Genomic DNA, 23,419 nt, shown 5'->3' with positions numbered 1-23,419 from the left:
AAGTAACATGGGAATAGGCTGATTCAGCTTTTGATATAATTACATTTTGAGAAAAGTACTTATGCTTCCTAGGAGATGGTACAATTTTACATTCTGCCTTCAGGCAAAGAGCCAAAATAAGATAGTTGCTATTAGTGATTTATATGTCAATGACACTGCTTTTAGGGTGTGTCATCAAGAATAATTCAGATTGAGTCCATTTCTTGTACCTTTTACAGCTATATATAATACTTTAGTGATCCTTGATTTGTTCCCTTCATTCATGCAGATCATATCTTTCAATGCTTAGCAGATTGTGTTCATGAATTTCTTGGCCCTCAAAAAATGAATCACCTTGGGGGCAGCTAGGTGGCGCAGTGGATAAATCACTGGCCCTGGATTCAGGAGGACCTGAGTTCAAATATGGCCTCAGACACTTGACCCTGGGCAAGTCACTCAACCGTCATTGCCCCGCCAAAAAAAAAAAAGAAAGAAAAGAATCATCTTTTCAATAATCTTCTGGTGATGAGCCTTTTCAAACTTAGCTAGGCCAGTCTTTAGACAAGAGTTACAAATTCTGTGACTGGGACCTTACTTGAAGCCTTTTTTTGCTGGGAGGACCTGTCAGAGGTTTTCACTGGTATAGCTTTAAGAATTGAGTTATCTCTCCTTATGACAATGTAGCCTTGGAGAAGGACCTTGTAATGAATAGTACAATCATAGCTGATATACACAGTGATCATTATGAGGGCACTGAAAATCTTGCAATGCTATCTGAATTGTATAAAAAGTATGGTGCAGATTCCATGTATTTTTAAACAATTCACAGAAAAGCAAACTTTTTAGATTACACAAATATAACTAGGTACTTGAACAAACCATTCTGTAGGAGCAAATTTTATATATTTCATTCTTTATTCATTTGTTGTTTTCAAAATCTTTTTTGAACATTGATGATTTGTGTATGTAAGTATATTGAATAATTCTTTGTCAACTAGAACACTAAATTACTCCATTATGTCAAGAGGTAAGGAAGATAGGGGGCAGCTAGGTGGCACAGTGGATAAAGCACCAGCCTTGGATTCAGGAGGACTTGAGTTCAAATCTGACCTCAGACTTGACCTCTGACCTGACACTTCCTAGCTGTGTGACCCTGGGCGAGTCACTTAACCCTCATAGCCCTGCAAAAAAAAAAAAAGAGGTAAGGAACATTTTGCTGCATTTAGATTAGATGAAATGGGTTACTCAGGCCATAGGATAAATGAAAATCTTTAAAAATAAATCTGAAGCTACAGATTTATTTTAATGCATCTAATGTGTTCCATGTTACTTTTCCTTTCAGCCTGTCTAGCAATTATGAAGCACAAATGAAGAGTCTCTTAAGGATTGTGAGGATGTTTTGTCATGTCTTTCGAATTGGCCCATCCTCTCCCAATAATGGAATTGATATGGGCTACAATGGGAATAAAACTCCAAGAAGTCAGGTGTTCAAGGTCAGAAAAGTATATGACGTTGTTAGGAAGATAGACGTTAAAGAGATGAATTTCACAAAGCATGCATTCTTTAATCAGAACCCTCATGAACAGGACGTAAGTTTGGTTCATACCCATATCTGTTTTTAAGTTAGGTATGCCTTTTCCCTTTCATCTTTAACTATTATTCATCGCTCAGACTTAATTGGTGAGCTTTCTTTTTCTTCTTTCTTAAGAATTTTAAAATATCTTTTAATGTATATAGTATAATTGTTTCAGTTATGTTTCACTAGAGATACTTAGGATTTAAAATCTGTTTTTACTGAAATTTAGATTAAAAAGAAAATGAAGCATGTTTTCTTTGCCCATATTGTACATTTCTTATTAATAAGGAAAGAAAATCTTTTCTTTTCAATTTGATATCTATATTAAAATGTATTTCTTATTATGTGTCCCAATCAATTATTTGCGCACATTTTATACATTAAAAAAAGCAAGATGTAACTCTCCAATTTGGTTTTGATTTAGTTTTACCTGCTAGAATGACTTCACTGAAAAATTGTTGTTATTTTCCTAAAACATTTTGTATTACTTCATCTTTCCTCATATACTGGCATTTGCATGGGTGGAACCCTTGGCAGAAAAATTCTATGTAAAAATCCAAGGTAGTATTACCCCTTCAGTGCTAACCTTAAATTGTAATTTAAGAGGTAACAGAACAAATAATGGCTTGGAAGTGATGTTGTTAATGCCTCTGTTTTGGCTTTCTATTTTTGCCTGTATAAATAAACAAGTATTTGAAGGAAAAAAAATATCCATTCATCCATCCATCCATCCATCCATCAATCCACAAATTGCCTTTAAAAAAATATGTGTGTATATATATGTGTATATACACACACACACACACACACACATATACTTATGTTTTAAAGGTAATTTGTTTAAAGATTTTTTGAAACAAATATTACTTTGTTTAGCTTGATGAATGCTTAAGGGTTTAATTTTAAATTTCTTTTATGGTAAAGATTATATGCTAATAATAATAATAATAATAATAATAATAATAATAATAATAATAATAATAATAAGCTATGCTTCACAGAATTTTGTTAATCACAAAGTAGTATGCCATTATTATTCACAGGATTCTTTTCTTACATTGAGAACATTTAGACATTTACTAAAAATAGCTAGTATATTAGCATTTTTTATATTAGTAGAAATTAGGTCCTTTCATACTTAGGATGGATACAATGGCTTTTAGGAGGTTTTTTCACCTCTTTTCTTTTTCTTGTTTTGGTTTTACTGTGGCTTTACTGTGCCCTCTCCTGGAAGAAGGTGGTCAGACATTTCTTAATTCAGTTTTTCATATCACATTTGTTTTTTGAAAAGAAAATAACTTGGTTAGTACTAACAAACTGATTTCCTTGTCACATTGAAAGCCAATTCCTGATACAAAGATTTTTATTGAAGTTTGTTAAAAATATAGCATAGCAGCATTTCATTTGGATCCATGATGTCACATGATCACATATAATCCATCTCTTTAAACACAGTGCCTGGCACATAGTAGATGCTTAATAAATGCTTATTGATTGAGTGACCTTTTGTTTCTTAGCTACCTTGAGAAAGGACTGGGTTATTGATTTGATTTTGTTCTTATACTTGTTCTTTGTTCTTCAGTTTTGCCTTGCTAATTAGGTATTTTTGTTATTTGATTAAACCTAAGTATCACATTCTTAATATTTTTATCAGAAGATTACATACATGCATACATACATAAGCTGGCTTTGTATTGGCATTTGTCCTTTAGGGTTAGGTTTTCTATTTAAGATACCAATGGGGGTAAAAAAGTAGGTCAGTCTTTTTTCCCTCTTTAGGCTTTCCTCCTTTTCAGGAGCTTTTAAATGATCTTTTGCGTCTCTTTTATTTCTTTGTGGGTTTTGTGCTATACCATCTGTAACTGTGTATATTGTACTTTTGTTTATGTATCATTTTTTCCACTATACATAATTGTTCTTCCTTCAGAATATGTTCTTTATCTTAAATTTTGACCTTCTTGTTGACAAGACTTTCTTTCAGGCCACACTTCTATTTATTTTTTAAAGGTTTTTTTTTTAATTTTTTAAAAGTGAGGCAATTGGGTTGTGACTTGCCCAGGGTCACACAGCTAGTAAGTGTTAAGTGTCTTAGGCCACTTAGTGTCTTGCTCTATCCACTGCATCACCTAGCTGCCCTCTATTTATTTTTAATATGAACAATTGTTAAAGTAAATAGTAAGTTTTAAAGGGCTGGTTGCCCTTCCAGTACTTTGAGTCTTGTCTCTCAACAAATCTTTAAAGGGCAGCAAATTTGACTTTTTTCATGTGGGTTGGAATTGGATATATGAGAAGAGGCTAAGACATTGTGGTACTATGGCTGTTGGGTAGGGTGGATTTCCCACTGACATTGGATTGGAAAAAACATACATTTTTATTAGGAGACATTTCTAAGTGCGTCATTTTTTTTTGTTTGTTTTCCATGACTTAAAGTTAATGTTATTAAACATTGTTTGCCTAGTGTCTTAGGTACTTTGGAATGGTGATAGGTGATAAGAGTTAGTAGGCTATAAGAAAGAGTTTGAGGGCTAGACTTTTCAGGTAAATAGGAATCCTTTTTGTGCATTTTAAAATATGGTTGTTTCCTATTAGTAGGATTCTTACTTAGACACAAAGAAATTCATGGGCATGTTTTTTTCTCACCATGGGTTTGTCATCAGAATTAAAGTATGTGATACTATCTGGCTGAGAATATTTGGGGTCACAATGTATCTTCAGAAGATCATATTAATAACATTGGATAATGACGATTACAAGCTTTTACTGTCCTGCCATAAATTATTACACTGCCAGGTTATGTCTTAAAACTGCCATTTAATCTTGGTATAGGCCTATCTTCCTTCAGTTTTCACCAACCAATTCCAGTTTGGAATAATCTTGTTAACATACCAGAAGCAAATCCCTCAGTAAAGTTGTGACATTGCTAATAACATCATTTAGTCACTCACTGGTTTATGATATTCTTTTGGAACTGTTTATTCCTTGTGATAACATTTTGCCTAGATGTTTTTGTACAACAGATTAATAACATTAGATGGGTTATGCCTGTATTTTGCATATAATTTTGAAAAGTTACTCATCATTGGTCTGGCAACAACTGCCCCTGATCACAATGTCTATACAATTTCCTATGTGAACTTTAATGATTACTGTGATCAAAAAATGCATTGACCTCTGGCCAACTTGATGATACCTCTTTGAAACTGGCTAGGCTATTTCTTAGATAATAGATAATGAGTTGGTTGTTGAGTCCAGACTATATGGCTTTCTAGACTCTACACTGCACTGGCATAGCCTTGAAGAGTTCTGGGTTATCTCCACATAATAGTTGTGGAAGACTTAGTTACAGATACATTTTCCTTAGTGTGTATAAATTGTGTAGCATATTTAATATATGCATGTTGATCTTTTTAGCTCCTTCAAATAGTACATTCTTTATATAGTTGGTGCATAATAAATGTTGAGTAAATGGACAACTGTTGTGATAATACTTGTTGAGCCCAATTATTGTGGTCAATAAATGTTTATGCTTGATATACTATATGAGAATAGACTAGGGATATGAAGAAGGGGAATTGTGCTCAAGTCGTAGCTTGAAAGATTTAAGTTGGGCCTTAGTTTCCTCATCTGTAAAATGAAGAAGTTGAATTAGATGATCTCTAAGGGCCTTTTCATTCTAAATCTTTTGATTCTGTGACATTCCTTCTAGGGTAACTGAGGGTGGGTTTGTAGTCTTTTTTTTTTTTGTGAGGCAATTGGGGTTAAGTGACTTGCCCAGGGTCACACAGCTAGTTAAGCGTCACAGGTCTGAGGTTGGATTTGAACTCAGGTCCTCCTGAATCCAGGGCTGGTGCTCTATCCATTGAGCCACCTAGCTGCCCCTTATGTAGTCTTTTTCTATGGAAGTTTAAAAAAAGTTTTTCTATATCTGGAATCCTGAAAGTCTGACACTGCCTGAAGAGAGTCCTAGGTGACCCCTCAGTGCCTAAATTTTGTTATTCTATAATTATGTAGGATTCCCATAATAATTTTCTATTCTGTCACAGTATAGTTCATCACTTAAGATAGTGATATTTTCTGTTTTAAAAATTAAAATGTTTTTCAACTTTTAAGCTTTTATTTTCTCTTCCCATATCCCTCACTGCACTATAAAAATAACAATATAAAAGAAAACCATAACCCTCGTAACAAATATGCAATGTCAAGAAAATCAGATTTCTATATTGACCATGCTAAAAATATGTCTCATTCTCCATTCAGTTTTCATCATTAGTCCTTTGGATCATAATTAATTATTATTATTTCTTTTTTATTTTTATTTTTTTTATAATTATTGATCAGAGTTCTTTAAGGCTTTCAAAGTTGTTCTTCTAATACTAGATGTTCTGCTTCTTACTTCATGCTGCATCAGTAAATAGAAGACTTCCTGGGTTTCTCTGAAACTCTCATTCTTCATTTCTTATAACAATAGTATTCTTTTGCATCATTACACAGTAATTTGTTCAGTCATTCCCCAATTGATAAACACTCCCTTTCCAGTTTTTGGCCATCACAAAAAGAGCTACTATAAATATTTTTGTACATGTAGGATTTTTTCCTCTTTCTTTGATTTCTTTGGGGTATGACCTTAGTAGTGGTACTATTGGACCAAGGTATATGGAACGTTTAGTAACATTTTGGAATGACTCCAAAATGCTTTTCAAAATGGTTGTACCAATTTATAGCACCAGCAGTACACCAGTGTACTTGCTTCTCCCATTCTATAGCTCTTACAGAATTTGTCATTTCCCTTTTTTTGTCAGCTTTGCTAATCTAATAGGTAAGAGGTAGAACCTTAGAGTTGCTTTAATTTGTGTTTTTATGATTATTAGTAACTTGGAGCATTTTTTCATGGCTTTAGATAGTTTGGATTTCTTCCTTTGGGAACTGCCTATCTATATCCTTTGACCTTTTATCAGCTGAGGAATGGTTCTTTAAAAAGCAATAGTTAGGACAATGGAGAAATGAGGCAACAATTTGATTCAACAAATGTTTATTAAACTGGTACTTTGTTCAAGGCACTGCAGGAGGCACTAGCTATATAAAAGACAACTCTAATTCTTATAGTCTTCTAGGCAGATAATGCAAGGTGTAGAATATAATAGGGTAAAGACCACCTTTACCTCATCAGTTAAAGTCATTATTAATGGCTTTTTCCCCCTTTTATGGAGGTGAGATTGGGGAATGAATTTTCCAGCAAGTCTTTTTTTTTAGTAATGGTTTAGTATTTTTCATTTTTCAAATGACTTTTAAGGATGCTGTAATTCTTGGGACTAGTATATTTTTCACTGTATCATCCACATTTTTTTGGTGTTGCCTTTACAAATTGTCTTCATTTGAAGAGTTCTTTATAAGGAACACAGTAAGCTAATTGCATATTATAAGAGTCTATTTTTGAGAATATTTTAAAATGTAAATTTATATTTTACAATGATTGAAAAGCATGAAGTTGGTTGGCATTGAATAAGTTGATATTCCATACAGCAACAACTTTTCTAGGTCTACTTTAGCATAACATGTACTTAAAAAAACCCAAATTTCATAAGATTTATGGGAGTTTAGAGGTAGGAGTGGGGAAACTTGCTCAGTGACATGTAGCTGGAAAGTAGCAGAGCTGATGTCCTCTAACTTTGAATCCAGTATTCTTTCTTCTTCATTATTTGTGTCACTATGTTGAATACATTTTAAAAAAATGTAACTTAATGGATGAGATTAACTTTTCCATGATTCCTGAATTTAAATTTTTCATCTCTAAATGTTCTTATATTTATAATAACTATACATAAATTAATTTTTCTTTTTATTGCAAATATATTTTATTTAAATCGGATATATTAGGGTTATTTCCTATAATTTTCAGCTCATTTTGAAAAAAAGTAAACTATGATTTACTTTTTATAGTAGTTTTTTGAAAATGTATTCTGTATATTTGAGGAATTATTTGTTAATAAGTTGATAAGCTTTTTTTCCCCTTTAAATTAAAAAATATTTTTAAATTTTCATTTTTTCATAGCCTTTGGAGTTGCTCTGGCACTCATTAGATGAATGGCTAGTGTTAATAGCCACAGAGTTGACGAAAAATAAAAAGGACTCAACCAACATCACATCTATTTTATTGAAGCAAAAGGGGCCTGATCAGCAAGATACTACTTCCATACCTTCATTTGGCAGTCCAGGAACTGGGAGCAGAGAAAATCTATCCATTGACACAGGGGAATCTAAACCAGATGATGTTGCAGGGAAGCAGGAAGCTAGTGCGGATTGTCAGGATGTTATCTCCATGACAGCTAACCGGCTAAGTGCTGTCATTCAGGCTTTTTATATGTGCTGCTCTTGTCAGATGCCTCCAGGGTAAGAAGCTTTTTGCTTATTACTTTCATTTCTATTAAATAATGCAATTCTAGAATCTTTATAATTTAAGTAATGAGATAACACATTTGTTAATTTTTTGGGAAGGGCTTACACACATGTCTTTAAGAACAAAATGCTTTGGTCTCCAGTTTTAAAGAAACTTCTTTAGACAATAATAAATTTTAAGAAATAGAATTGTAAAGGAAGGAAAAGTAAATTTAAATACCTCTACAGTACATAAAGATGAGATAGATATTATACAGAACTACTTAAGTATTTAAAAACATTTCTCTTTTAAAGATTGTTCAAATACTCTTTTCCTTATTTTTCAAAGCTCAAGAAAATTGAATGAAATAGATGAATTCTCTAAGTCTTGTTGGTAAAGAACAACTCCAGTGGTTTAACTATCATCTCTATCTATACAAATGGCTCAAAGATATCTCTGCCACTGCCTCTGTCTCTGCCTTTGCCTCTTTGGTCCATCGATCCATCCATTCATCCAATCATTGCAGCTCCCAGGCTCTCCCCTGAACTGCATTACCCGTTGGCTAGTGGATATCCTGGAGATGTCCAAAACCGAATTAATTTTTCCTTGTAACCCCTTCTTCCCCACTTTCTTTCCTGTTTTTAACTTCCCTATTTCTGCCAAAGGTACCATCACACTTCTGATTTTTCAGGTTCATTTGAATCCTTCTTTCCACTCATAGTTTAGCTCAGGCTATCATCACTTTCCATCTAGATTATTGCAAGTGTCCTAATTGGTCTTTCTGTCTTTTCCCCACTTCAGTCTATTCTATATATACACTATTGCCAAAGTAATTTTCCTTATCAGTATCTTACCATGGGATTCTGCTATTCTATCAACTTCAGTGGCTCTCTGTTGCTTTTAGCATCAAATGTAAACTACTCTGTTTATCTTTTAAATATTTTCAGAACCTGACCCCAACTTACCTTTCTAGCCTCACTGGACATTACCCACCCTCTTTCACTTAGACTGAAGTCCAAATTAGTTAGCTTTCTTTTTCTGTTTCTCACACACACAAATACTCTATCGCCTATTTCTTTGTCTTTGCCATGAACTTTCCCCTTAACTAAAGTGCACTTTCTCCTCAATTCCTTCTCAAAGAATCATTCTTTAAGAAACAGTTCCCCTCTACATGAAACCCATTCTGATTCCCTATCTCCAGTTCATACGGCTTATCATTTTAAAGTATCTCATATTTAAATGCTTTGTATGATTTTTATTCTCTTTATTTAGTATATACTTATTTATGTACTTGTCTCCCTTATTTGAATGTAAACTGCTTTCAAATAGGGATATCCCAGGTGCCTGGCATGGTCCCTGGCATATAGTACATGCTTAATAAAACCGTGCTAATTTACTAAGACCCTGATCTTATGATCATAATGTTATTTCATTAAGTTGTAGCTCTTGTGTGTCCTGAGCTGAATGAATTTTGTTTTCTTTTTCTACAGAATGACTTCACCTCGTTTTATAGAATTTGTATGCAAACATGATGAAGTTCTTAAATGCTTTGTTAATCGGTAAGATATTTTAGATATTTCTTAATGCTTAACTTAATGTAGCATAAATAAAACACTTTGTTATAACTTCTATATGAAACTTCAGGATGGATGTATTTTAATTTATGAGTTTGTATGCATATTTTGCTATGAATTTGCATCTTACTAGATTCTGTTCATTTTTGTAAACTAAATAAATTACTTTTTTTTCCCCTAGAAATCCCAAAATAATTTTCGACCATTTTCACTTTCTCCTTGAGTGTCCCGAACTGATGTCAAGGTTCATGCATATCATAAAAGCACAGGTAGAGCCGTCTCTCACTTTGGGGTTTTTCCTCTAATGAAAGCAAAGCTATATTTTTTGACATTTGAATACATATTCTATTTTTAACCAGATTGTCTAATGGGAGGACTGTCAACTTTAGATCTCTGCTTCTACCTTAGAGGAATGGAATTATATGTTGAATTTGTCTGCATTGTAGAATATAAAAGCATTTCTCATTTGCTTACTATAAGAAGGATGTGGAAACTTGTCACCTGGGGCAGGGGTTAGAAGTAGTATTCACCAAAATATAAAACTATATCATTAAGTAGTAATGTGTTTATAGTCTTTCTTCCAATTCCTTAAAATGTCAAGTTGGCATAACAACATTTTTACTTGTTCCTTCATTGTCATCATGTTGCTGGGTGTGGGGGATAAAGGGAAATCTACAATCTGGTTCTGACTTCCACTAAAAGCTTAAAATCTAGTTGGAGACATTCAACACCTTTTGTGTGTAAGGCAGTTTTCCAGATTCCTAGGATACAAAGATTAATGTAACATAAGATCCTCAAAAACCTTACAGTCTGTTTATTCAGAATAGTATAAAGGTAAATGAAGGACTTAACCCTTCGAATAGTTACAAGTGAATAGGTCATCTATGTATGTATAACACAGAAAAGCCACTGGCACTTTGTGGGAATAGCCCAGGGGCATTTTGATGTTAGAAGCCTTTAAGTCGAATACAAATCATGGGGAAGGACTTTTGATTCTAAGCTAAGCTTTCAGGGCAAAAGTTAGAATGAAACTTTGTAATCAATATTTAGGAGTAAGGCTCAATTATATTAGATAGTGGTGGATCAGTTAATGTTTAGTGAGAACTAAATTGATTTGTAGTTTGGCATTATTTCTTTTGAAAGCTTCTCTATAAGTACTGCCTTTAAGTTGAAATTCTATTATTGTTTTATGGTTTGTTGTAGGAATATTAGATTTTGATTTTAAAGAGCATCAATAAAACATTCATGGCTGTCCTCTAGGGTTCAGATGAAATGCCATTTGAACCATGTAGTAGACCAGGACCACCCACTGGCACGTGGTAGAATTATACCATATATTGTAGAAAAATTAGCTATGCACAAAAGGTTCTGTAAAATCAACCAACATATTGACTGTGTTTGACAATATATGCAACACACCACACCCAGTCACCCATGTCTTCATTGATGGGTTCCTTTTTTTTTTTTCAGCTTTTTTCAGTGGCTATGCTTGGTCATTATAATTATGCAGCATTCAGTTTTCCCCCATTTACTTTGTACTCATTGTATACGTTGTTTTCCTGGCTCTGTTGTTTATTTCATTCTATCTCAAGCCCGCACCCCCCAAACCAAACCAAACCAAACCAAACCAAACAAAACAAAATAATCCTCATGTAATTTAAATTCTATTCTAGACATTAAAAAAAAACAATGTAATGGAAAGCAGTTGATGTAAGTATCAAATGAGTGATGCAGAGAAATAAGAATTTAGAGGAGGGAGCACACTTCTGACTGGATTAATTAGAGTAGACTGTCTTGGAGGAGGTGATATGCAATTTGAGCCTTATACAATGAGTACAATTATGAAATAGAGGAACATTTTGGTTAGAGACCAGTATGTTCCAAAAGCTTTTCTTGACTTTTGCTTTTAAAATAATGTATTTGAGACCTTATTAATTTCTTTTTCTCTTTCCCATCTTCCTTAAAATTTTCTTATTTTTGTTAAAGACACTTATCATCTATTCTCTCAGGCCTATGAGTCTTATGTTCTTTGACTTTTTACCTAGCTCATTACCTCCTGGGTCTAATTTGTTTTCAAGTCCTATCGATTCTTCCTTCAGAATGTTTTAGATTCATCCTCTCTCATCTCCTTTGTCACTACCTGGTTAATTTCCCAATGTTTATTACTGTAATTTCCTTCTTGCTGAGAGTTTTTTCCCTTTGAGAGTGGGAGATGGAGGATCTTTTATTTCTCCCTTCTAGCCTATCCTATGTGTTTTTTCTAGTCATTAAACATTTATTAAACACCTACTATGTGCCATCCACTGTGATAAGTACTGGGGATACAAACAGAAATAAAAACAAAGACAGTCTATTGTAGGAATAGGAAGGGAGAAGAATGGGGGGGGGCAGAAAGTTACCCACTACAGGAGCATGATGGAAAAATCTGAAAGTGATGTATTGCTTGCCAGAATTATGTCATCTCCATGATAAAAACCAAACCCAACCAAACCAAAATCGCTGCTTCTTGTCTTAATATAGCAAAGCTAGAGCACTTTGCTTTCTACCAAACACAGACATTCCCTCTTTTTGCTTGTTCAAGCTTATTTCCATTTATTTTCCAACATTTACTCATATGTCAAATTGGTATCTTCTTCCTCCGCTTTTCTCATGCTAATTGCCCACTGTGAGCAAGAAACCTTTGTGTCCTTCATGTTTCTCTTTCAGACTGTAATGCTCTCTCTCTTCACTCAAACAAACCCTGACTTTGCTTCAGTACCTAATATATAGCAAGGAGCAGTCGAAAGAATACTAGGCTGGAAGATGAGAAACTTGGGATTGGGCTTCCTGCTCTGTCACTATTTTTATGGTCTTGTGTCTCAATTTTCTTAGCTGCGAAATGAATTTATTGGACCAGATGATTTCTAGATCTCCTTGTAGCCCTAAGAGTCTATGACACTTTGACATTCATATCTCTATTATGATGTCTTTCCCAACTCAGCTCTAAACTCTAAACTCTGTAGTCTACATGATACACCATGTGTTATTTCCTGATTGTTTTTCATATATATGCTTATGTCCTCAACTGGATTATAGATTGTTTGAGTGCAGAGATTTTGCTCTATGCTTCTTTTTCATCTGTCACTGTACTGGCCAAATATAAGTTCTTAGGAAATATTTTCTAATGGATGACAAAGTTACTCATCATTACCATTTTGTTTACTTAGTATCTAATCAAAATATCTACATCTGTCTTAAGACTTTTTTATTAGCTTCAGTTTTTTTGGAAAGAGGAAAGGGTACCAAATTCTTCTTAATTGCCAATCAAAAGGTCATCTCTCATTCCAAAGGGCAAATATAAAGGTCACATATGGGACTATTTGAATTAAAGATGAAATGAAACATGTACTGAGAAGTTTCCTGTGCATGAGAATTAATTTTTGAAAGCCTTGTTGATCTTGAAAAGATATTAATTTGTTGTAGATGTGTTCAGTTGCATGTCTAACATTAAGTGGCTGGACATAAATTTCTAAATTATCAAGGGTCTCATGTTGAAAATCATAGCAAGTTCTAGAAAAAATATGTGGGATGTGCATTGTTCTGCTTTTATTTTGTGAGCAGTTGCTGAAATGTTTGAACATTATCAACTAATTATTCAAGAGTCTCAGAATGGTACTTTATAATCAGAGTATTTTGCATAATACTTAAAGCAAAGATGATAATTATATAATTGTAATGTTTAACACATCTCTTTTTTTTTTGGTAGCCTTTTAAAGATCGTTGTGAGTGGTTCTACGAACATTTGCATTCAGGGCAATCAGATTCAGACATGGTACACAGGCCAGTGAATGAAAATGATATCCTGCTGGTTCACAGAGGTATATTTGACAAAGAAGTTAATGCATGTGAGATTCACAACATTTTTTTGATAATGAGTTTTAAGATATCAAACTAATCAGTGCTACATATGTAGATTCTATTTTTAGGAGTAGCTGTGAAGTTGTGTCTAAAGCAAATTGTGCAAAGCTAAAACAGGGGATTGCTGTACGTTTCCATGGAGAGGAAGGCATGGTGGGTATAAAAATAAATGAAATGTACATCACTATTTTAAAAAGACTGAAATATAGTTAAATAGAACTTGACAGTAAGTGGAAATAGAAGATATTTAATTAAAATTTTGTTTTCCTCATATAAAAATATTACAACATATTTTAAAATGTATGTACATATGTATTATTTTTCCCCATGATTGGTTATTTTTATTTTCTTAAACCCAGGGTCAAGGGGTTGTACGGGAGTGGTTTGATATTTTATCTAATGAGATAATTAACCCTGATTATGCACTGTTCACCCAATCAGCTGATGGTAAGTGTATAATTTCTTTTTATCTTGACAATTATTAATCTTTTACATTTGTATTACATGTTAAAGTATTCAAAATGTAGTATTTATATGATGTCATTTGCTAAAATTATCAGGTCAGATATATTTTCATTATTTTATAGATAAGAAAGCTAAGACAGAATGATAACTTGCTTGAAGAAAGTGTAGAGCAAGAACTAGAATTCAAATCTTTTCACCCCTCATTTTACAGATTGGGAAATAGAAACCAGAGAGGTGAGATGACTTGCCCAAGAAAAAATGGCAGAGTTGGTATTTGAACCCATTTCCTATGATGCCAAATCCATTGTTCTTTCCACTGCTATTATGCACAATTGCACTCAAAATCTTCCTCAAGGACATCTGACCATCTTACTCTCCTGCTCAAAAATCTACATTGGCTCCCTATTGTTTTTAGCATAAAATATAAACTTAGTTGAGATTTTAAAGCTCTTTATATTCATCTCTGGCTTATGTTTATTAGTTTATATACTTCTTGGTAGATGAGTTATCCCCAAATCAGCTTACTTGATGTTCTGGAATGAAATACTCTGCCTCCTCACCTGTACCTCTTACAATCCTTAATTTCCTTCAGTATTTAACTTGTGCCATCTCCCATGCCTTTTCTGATTGCCCCTCATTGTTAATGCTTCTTTTATTTTTACATATTTTACTGTAAGCTCTTTGAGACCAAGGTCTGCTTTTAATTTTGTCTTTGCATTTGTAGCACCTAACACAGTACCATTTTATTTAGTGTTTAATAAATGCAAATTGGATTGAGCTAGGTACTTTTTGATAAGAAAGAATTTTTATGATGGGTAGACTTGATGATTTTTTTTTTTTACATATACCACCAGGCACAAAGGTTGAAAATTGTTCTTTATTGTTTCAAAATAGTTTTGGTACTTGAAAGTTACTATTATTTGTATTTCATATTTTTATATCTCCTTATTCCTTGCCTATTTACCCTTTTTGGAAAGACCTATATATTATTCCATTATCTAAATTACATTCTTTATATTCCTCAGTGTATGGAATGGGCTTTTACTCCTCTTACATTTTCTTCAAAATGTCAAAGTTCAATGAAAATTTATTTCCTACACAAATACTTCCCTTGATAAATGGAGGTGAATTAATGATTCTCCCCCCCCCCCAATATTCCTTTCCACTGAATAATTTACACATTCTAGAGATACTACTTTTAGAACTTATACACAACATCAATATTTATTAACTCAACTTTGGCCAAAGCATAGTCCGTTTGTGTTATGGTGCTCTGTGGATTATTTTGTCAGCAATGAAATGTTTTTATAGAATGTAAACTATGGGTCAGGGATCTATATCCCTTTAACCATTTTGCTTGTTATTTGAGTGTGCTGTTTATATTTTGTAAGTTTGATCCTAATGTTGTATTTTATATTCATGTTGCTGCCCAAGGAACTCGAATAATTTAAATTCAATGAATGAATATTTAGTCTTTTTGAAAATTAACTTTCATGTTTTCACACTATATGCTACCTTTCCTTAAAATGTAGATTCCCTATTAACTACTCCCTCCAAATAGAGAATAATTTTTTTTTTCAATTTCAAAAGGAACAACTTTTCAGCCTAATAGCAACTCATATGTCAATCCTGATCACTTGAACTATTTCCGATTTGCTGGACAGATCTTGGGTTTAGCTTTGAACCACAGGCAGCTGGTCAACATTTACTTTACGAGATCATTCTACAAGCACATTCTTGGTATGATTTTACTATCAATCCAATAATGCTTTACTTAAAGAATGTTTTTCCTTAACTTTTGTGAGACTTATTTTTGTGTTGGTTTGAACATGAAACAGATTTGGTAGCTTCACCTAATGTTTGTCTGTTCCTACTTTTAAATTTTATCTTAACCATAGTCATAAATCCCACCAGTAGGTATGCAGAGTTGTCAGGTAATGAGAAGGTGATAGAGCAACATAACAGGAGGAATCTCTAAAGATGTTTATTTTGAAGTTATTGAAGAGTAAGATGAAAGTTGTGCTAGAGAGCCTATTTCAGTTGAGAGCCTTATTTAAATTTAGTCATCATAACAGTTCAAAAATTTAAACTTCATGCAGCATTTCAACAATTATTAAAAATCTACTGCATGCAAGACACTATACTATACTAAGCCTTGTAGATACAAATAGAAATATGAAACAAGCCCTTTGCTCAAGGAACTTAAACTCAATAACTGATTCAAGGGATACTCACATAAGGCATGAGTAATATGCTATGAGAAATTTGAGAAGGGGGAGATCATTTTGGCAAAATAGCTTAAGACCTATGTAAAGGTGATGAAATCTAAGTTAGACCTTAAAGGAAAAAATTCTACAAAGATTGAAGGTGACAGGGCATAGGGAAGATATAGCATGAACATGGGAAAGGACAGGATGAGGACAGAAGAGAAAATAGTCCAGCATGGCTATTTTAAAACACAGAATACATGACAAGGAATATTGTGAGATAGGCAACACAGATGGAAACCACATTGTAGAAAACTTTTGAGTGTGAACATCAGGAATTCATACTTTGTTCAGAAATGGGAAACTGCTGAAGGTTTCTGACTGTCACAGTGACATCATGTGTTAGGTTGGCCCAAGCCTAGCTTTCCAGCCTTATCCAGCATTCCCCTTTCCTCACTTTAAAATACAACTAACCTGGCCTTGCTGTTTCTTAATTTTTTTTTTTTAAAGCAGGGTTAAATGACTTGCCCAGGGTCACACAGCTAGTAAGTGTCAAGTATCTGAGGCTGGATTTGAACTCAGGTCCTCCTGAATCCAGGGCTGGTGCTCTATCTACTGCGCCACTTAGCTGCCCCAGCCTTGCTGTTTCTTAACATACACCAGGCCACTGCCCTTCTCCTGGCCTTTGTGCTTGCTCTTCCCCATACCCAGAGAGCACTCCCTCCTCACCTCCAAGTCATAGACTGCCTTTTGTCCTTCAATAGGCAGCTTAAGTGCCACCTTCTACATTAATCCTGAGTTCCCCCAGTTGTTAGTGTTCTTCTCTCCAAAATTACCTTCTATTTATTTTATGAGCATGTGTAGGCATAGTACATACAGAAGACATCCATGCATGCACCTGTTGTCTCCCTCAATAAAATGTAAGCTTATTGAGGGCAAAAAGACTGTTTCATGTTTGCCTTTGTATCCCCAGCACCAAGCACAGTCCCTGCCATTGAGTAAGTCCTTAATAAATGCTTATAGGAAGACACGGTAGAGGTGGAATGATGGATTGAACTAGGGATTGGCTGGAGGCAAAAAGGCCAATCAGGATGCTGTTACAACAGGATAAAGGAACAAGAAGGAAAGGAACAAACATTAAGCGCCTACTATGTGCCAGGCACTACTAAGTGTTTCACAAATATTATCTCTTTTGATCCTCACAACAATTCTGGGAGGTAGGTGTCATTATCTCCATTTATAGTTTCCTCAGTAAACTGAGGAAGGCTCAGTGAATTTCCCCAGTCATAGAGCTAATAAGTGTCTGAGGCTGGATTTGAACCCAGGTCTTCCATGACTCTAAGTCACTTAGTTGCCATAGCTAGATTTGTTGCAGTAGGGGTATGATGCTAGAGAAATCCAGATTTAGAAATAATAGAATTTGACAGCTCCTTAGATGTTCTGGATGGAAGGTTTTAGATGTGAGGCACAGGGAGGAGTTAGAGATAACTAAGATTATGCAGCTGCTGTTGAGTGATAAACAGAAACAAAGAAGTTAGGGAAAGAAACAAATCTGAAGGGAGAGAAGACAGTTCAGTTTTTAGATATGTTGAGTTTGAGGACATTTGGTTACTGCAGTTCTGAGATGAATTTCAGATTTGGGAGCCAGGTATATAGAAGTAATAATTGAAGCTGGGAAGGTTGAAGATAGAACACCAACATGTGGGGGGCACAAAGAGGATGAGTAGCCAGAAAAAGAATATATGGTTCTTCCAGATAAGTTGGGAAGTAGCCTGGAATTTTTTAATTTAGATTTATTGTTTTCTTTGTGTCTGGCTCTGAAAAAACTGAATGGATTTTTAAAATTCCGTTGACCATATTAGGGACATTTATTCATTTGTTATTTTAAGATTGAGTCTTAAAAAGTGACTCATTATTTAAGTCCTGGTAGAAAATTGAAGGATTATTTTTTTGAGGGCCAAGGGTATAGACTTTGTTCCTCTGTGTTCCAGTTCTTTGCAATTTTTCTTGTTATTCCTATCACTTATTGTTTTGTAGCAGATTTATTATTATTATTATTGGTGGGGCAGTGAGGGTTAAGTGACTTGCCCAGGGTCACACAGCTAGTAAATGTCAAGTGTCTGAGGTTGGTTTTGAATTCAGGTACTTCTGAATCCAGAGCTGGTTCTTTATCCACTGTGCCACCTAGCTGCCCTGGGTAGCAGATTAATTTTTAAGAAAGTGGCCCAACTCATACAAAAAAAGATTTAACTAAAATGATGCTCAACAGAATGACTTGAATCTAACCAAATTTTTTGAAAAAAAAAAATCCGATCTTTTAGTTGAAAGAACAAAAATGTGATTAAATAATTGCCAAAAGTTTTTTACATTAAATATATATGTTAAGAAGATATTATGTAATGTGACCGTAGTATAAAATGGTCACTTAAAGCTGTTATTATAATATATAGATCTTTAATGAAGTTCTTTATTATTGTTTGAGAAGCAGCATAAAGAGTTGGCCTCAAAGCCAGGAAGACATGGATTCAAGTCTGACCTCTGATACATACCTGCTCAGTGACTAGGGACAAGTTACTTAACACTTTCAGTGTGCTAGGGAATTTTTTAAGACTTTAAGTTGCAGAGGTGTCAACCTGCATCAATAGTAGGAGTTTCCTCACTTCTGAGTACTCTATGTCCATGAAATCACAGATCCCTTTTGCTTTCGAACTCTTTGTGTATTCTTTTGTGGTAAAGAATCAGGAAAGCAATTGCACTTAAATATAATATTTCATTAGATTATTTTCCAATTATAGGCATAATATTAAATTATCTTGTGAATTTAGTTTTATTTTGCAGTTTCACCATACATCAGTAGATGGCAATGTTCTACCATAAAACAGACAGAAAAACAGAAGGAGTTTAGCATCTGACAATTGTATATGTGTGTGTTTTTCAGGTATTCCTGTAAATTACCAGGATGTGGCATCTATTGATCCAGAATATGCAAAAAATTTGCAGTGGATACTGGATAATGATATTAGTGATTTGGGTCTAGAATTAACCTTTTCTGTTGAGACAGATGTGTTTGGAGCAATGGAAGAAGTGCCTTTGAAACCTGGGGGTGCAAGCATTCTTGTGACACAAGACAACAAGGTGAGTATTCTGATTTTCATATTAGCTATTATTAGCTTGATAATTTTGCTAGTCACTCATTAAGAAAATTGTACTCACTTTAATAGTTTTGTTCAGTATTTTTATGGAATCCATTTTCTGGATCCTGAATTTTTATAGAAGGTTTCAGTGTTACATCATCATATATTGAGAAGTTGTTTTTCTTTTCTGGAAGGTAAAGTATCCAAGAACATAATTTTGGCCATACCTTTTTAGTGTATCTTATTAATGTTTCCCTAAATCATTAGTTATCTTTGCTGTAAAAAATAAGATTAAAATCCAACAGTTTAAAGATCAAATTTGCATTGTATGGTTTCATATATCTGTCTCTGTCTGTCTAATAGATAAGTTAGATATTTTAAAATTAGACATTTCATTGAATAAATTATAAGACAGAGCATATGAAATAGATATGTGACATACCACCATTTTCTCATCACCTTTAAAACCTACCATCCCAGAGTTATGAATAGTTTTGTATTTCATAAGTTAGTAAGTTATTTTTTTTTTTAGATCTCAGTATGTTTTCCTACAGAATCATTGCTACAAATGGTGTTTTAAGTTTCTGGATAGGCCCATAAAAAGACTATTTCACCTGTAATTAATGCAAAGTAGTATGTCCCAGATTTTCTAGGGGCAGTCCTGGTTTATGGAAAGAAAGTATACTTAGAAGATTAAAAAAAAAAGAATTCATAGGTTTATAGATTGTTATAGGTGGAAGGAAACTTTTAGCAGTCATTTATAACCTCATTTATAGACCCTTCTCTTTTGCTAGGTCATATGTAGGTAAGAATTGTCTTAGGTTGAAATGCTGAGGACCTCTGCATTGAAAGGAAATCAGAATCTGTCCTCCTGGAGCTGGTTTGGCTCTTAGTGTTTAGAGATCTGCTTCACCTGATCTTTGATTATGTGTACTTCCTACACAAGACCTTCTGCCACTAGGCAGCTAAAGAGAAGAATGAGGTCTCTGTAGGGACTGATTATTAGCTCACGGTACAGTGAAAGGAAGAAACCTTGACTTATTCAACAGATTTATTTATGTTGTATGTAGAAATGAACTTAATCCAGTGGAGTGTAGAGTTTCCTTATTGGTAGTTGCTTAAACCAATAAAATTACAAGTCTAGTAAAAAAATAGTAATGAGTTGACATTTATATTATGCTTTAAGGTTTGCAAAACACTTTAATTATTTGAGCCACATAACAGTCCTTTGAGGTAAATGCTATAAATACTGCTTTCCTCATGTCACAGATGAGAGAAATGAGGCTTAGAGAGGTTAGGGAACTTGCCATGCCCCTAGTAAGCACTAGAGGTAGAATTTATTTATTTGTTCGTTCTTTCATTCATTCATTTTTTAAATTATAAAAGTATTTTGTTTTCCAGTTACATGTAGAGATAGTTTTCAACATTTGTTTTTATAAGATTCCTAGTTTCAAATTTTTCTCCCCCCTCCCCAAGACAGCAAGTAATCTGATATAGGTTGTTATATGTACAATCACATTAAACATATTTCTGCATTGGTCTTGCTATGAAAGAAGAATCAGAGCAAAAAGGAAAAACCTCAAAGAAAAACAACAGCACCAAAACCAAAAGAAATAGTATGGTTCAATCTGCAGCCATATTCCTTTGGGACTATTCTGTACCGTTGTATTGCTGAGAAGGGTCAAGTCTATCGCAGTTGATCAACACATAATGTTGATGATACTATATACAATGTTCTCCTGGTTCTGCTCATCTCACTCATCATCAGTTCATGCAAGTCCTTCCAGGTTTCTCTGAAATCCACCTGCTCATCATTTCTTACAGCACAATAGAATTCCATTACATTCATATACCACAACTTGTTCAGCTATTCCCCAGTTGATGGGCAACCCCTCATTTTCCAATTCCTTGCCACCACAAAAAGAGCAGTTATAAATATTTTTCTACAGGTGGGTCCTTTTCTCTTTTTAATGATCTTTTTGGGAGAAAGACCTAATAGTAGTATTGCTGGGTTTAAGGTTATGCACAGCTTTATAGATTTTTGGGTATAATTCCAAATTACTCTGCAGAATGGTTGGATCAGTTCACAGGTCCACCAACAATGCATTAGTGTTCCAATTTTTCCACAGCTTCTCCAACGTTTATTATTTTCCTTTTTTGTCATATTAGCCAATCTGATAGGTGTCAGGTGGTACCTCAGAGTTGTTTTAATTTACATTTCTCTAATCAGTAGTGATTTAGAGCATTTTTTCATATGGCAATAGATAGCTTTGATCTTCATCAGAAAACTGCCTGTTCATATCCTTTGACCATTTCTCAATTGGGGAATGGCTTGGATTCTTATAAATTTGATTTAGTTCCCTGTATATTTTAGAAATGAGGCCTTTATCAGAAGTACTGGCTATAAAAATTGTTTCAGGGTAGGTCATTTTATCTTGAATTCTAGAAGGGGAGTAACATGAGAGAAATCTGGAAAAGTAGAGTGGTCAGAGATTTTGGAGTGCCATGAATAGTAAATGAAAGAGTTTGAACTTTACAAATTAAGCAGAAAGTAGCTACTGAAGACATCTGCAGACCCCAGACTGAGTAGAGTTTTCAACAGGTGGCAGTAGAAAGGAAAAGTTCATTTGTCCACTAGCCATCTTGGATGGTTCTCTGTGTAAATAAGGCTTCTGTTTAAGTTGAATGGATATAGGCTTATAGATTTATAAATGGAAGGGAGTCACAGATTCTCAGTTACTAGGGAACTTAGAGGCCATCTAGTGAAATCATACCCTCTACAACAAATCTGGTGGTCAGTCATCCATCTGTGATGATTGGAATGATACCACCTGCTGGAGACTTACTGTGGGAAGGCTCTGCCATGAGGAGAAAGCACCTGAGGGCAAGCCATGAGGCTTTTCATACATCTTTTGCTTGAATATTTCTAGTAAAGGAGAACCCAGTGCTTCCTAAGGTTTATGTTGATTTAATTTGGGGGGTCTTATTGAGTTCTTTATAGTATTTCTCTAGCTCTTCCTCTGCAGCAGATGTTGACATGTAAGCTGCAATTTTCGTGGTCTTTTTGCAGATGTTTATCTTGAGAGTTACAGTATGAAATCTCACAAAGTGATTTTGCTTGATACATTTGAACACATGATATAATCCACTCTAGCATTCTTTTTATTTAGCTCTACAAGGAGAACCTATGAGCCATCCTTCCATAACTGTCAAGATCGATAAATTGCATTTATTCTAGTACTGTGTTTATTTGTTGGTCACTGGGCAAGAATCTTATATTTAGAGAAATGACAGCTGAGTTAGTGTTTATAGATAGTTTAGAAACTGTGCCCCCTTTTCTCCACACAGCCTCCATTACCTCAGGAATAGAAGGGGCTCCATGGGACAGAGGGCTGGTACCTGGTTTTCTTTGTTATGTTGGCAGTCGTGGCTGTTCACCAAGTGACCATCCTGTTGGGGTTGAGCATCTCTGTACTTAGCTAGTCTGTTCTTCACTGGGACAGACTTGAAGAATCAAGTAAGATAATAAGTGCTTTGCAAAAACCAGAAGCCTATATACATGTTAGATAATGAAGGTGATTTTATTCTTTTCTAGCTTGGTTTAACTTGACAGAGCTTCTGCTCCATTTTGAAAGCCTTTAAGATCTTAGGGTCATTTCCTTACTACAGTGGGGCATTAGAATGGAAATACAATAAGGCATTTCTACTTTAATTGCCAGAAAATGGGGATGATATTTTTAGAGTTGGTTTATAGTTAAATAGTGCATAGTAAGATCTTGAACTATAAAATTTAGTTTTTGAAAAAAAAATTGACTCAAATGTTTTCAAAATTAGTGGATACCAACTTCTTAGGCATTCTTAGGTTACATACACAAAATGAATAATATTTTATATAAATTTTGTGGCATATTATTAAATTTTTTATTTTTACAATTCCTTTATCACCTACCCTAAGTTTCTCTTCTCACTCTAATCTGTCCTCCATTAAGCCACCAAAGTAACTAAAACACGGGTCTGTCATCCATTAAGCATTGGTTCCTCACATCCAGGATGAAATAAAAATCCTCTGGTATTCAATATCCCTTCATATTCAAACTCCCTGCCCTATTCCCCTTCCTCCCAATCTTCTTAGAATTAAAGCCCCCTATTCTTTTTGATCGAGTGACACTGACCTCTTTTCTATTCCATGAACAAGATACTCCATCTCTAAGCTC

General features: G+C 34.2%; 1 protein-coding gene across 6 annotated transcripts in view; it reads left to right on the top strand.

Annotated features, from left to right (window-relative positions):
- Nucleotides 1–23,419, top strand: part of HACE1 (HECT domain and ankyrin repeat containing E3 ubiquitin protein ligase 1) — a 91,438-nt gene that overhangs the window by 43,583 nt on the left and 24,436 nt on the right. For 4 of the 6 annotated variants that reach the window (XM_044004919.1, XM_044004920.1, XM_044004918.1 and 1 more), the window contains 9 exons: nucleotides 1,322–1,472; nucleotides 7,605–7,942; nucleotides 9,419–9,487; nucleotides 9,684–9,771; nucleotides 13,248–13,359; nucleotides 13,455–13,552; nucleotides 13,759–13,846; nucleotides 15,455–15,604; nucleotides 19,010–19,206. In XM_044004919.1, the coding sequence (XP_043860854.1) occupies nucleotides 1,322–1,472; nucleotides 7,605–7,942; nucleotides 9,419–9,487; nucleotides 9,684–9,771; nucleotides 13,248–13,359; nucleotides 13,455–13,552; nucleotides 13,759–13,846; nucleotides 15,455–15,604; nucleotides 19,010–19,206 (1,291 nt within the window). Of the gene's footprint in view, nucleotides 1–1,321; nucleotides 1,569–7,604; nucleotides 7,943–9,418; nucleotides 9,488–9,683; nucleotides 9,772–13,247; nucleotides 13,360–13,454; nucleotides 13,553–13,758; nucleotides 13,847–15,454; nucleotides 15,605–19,009; nucleotides 19,207–23,419 lie in introns of all 6 variants that reach the window. The other 2 variants (XM_044004916.1, XM_044004915.1) reach the window with 1 other exon arrangement.

This window comes from Dromiciops gliroides, chromosome 4 (assembly GCF_019393635.1).
Source record: "Dromiciops gliroides isolate mDroGli1 chromosome 4, mDroGli1.pri, whole genome shotgun sequence".
NCBI lineage: Eukaryota > Metazoa > Chordata > Mammalia > Microbiotheria > Microbiotheriidae > Dromiciops > Dromiciops gliroides.
This window is presented reverse-complemented; position numbering and strand designations above follow the sequence as displayed.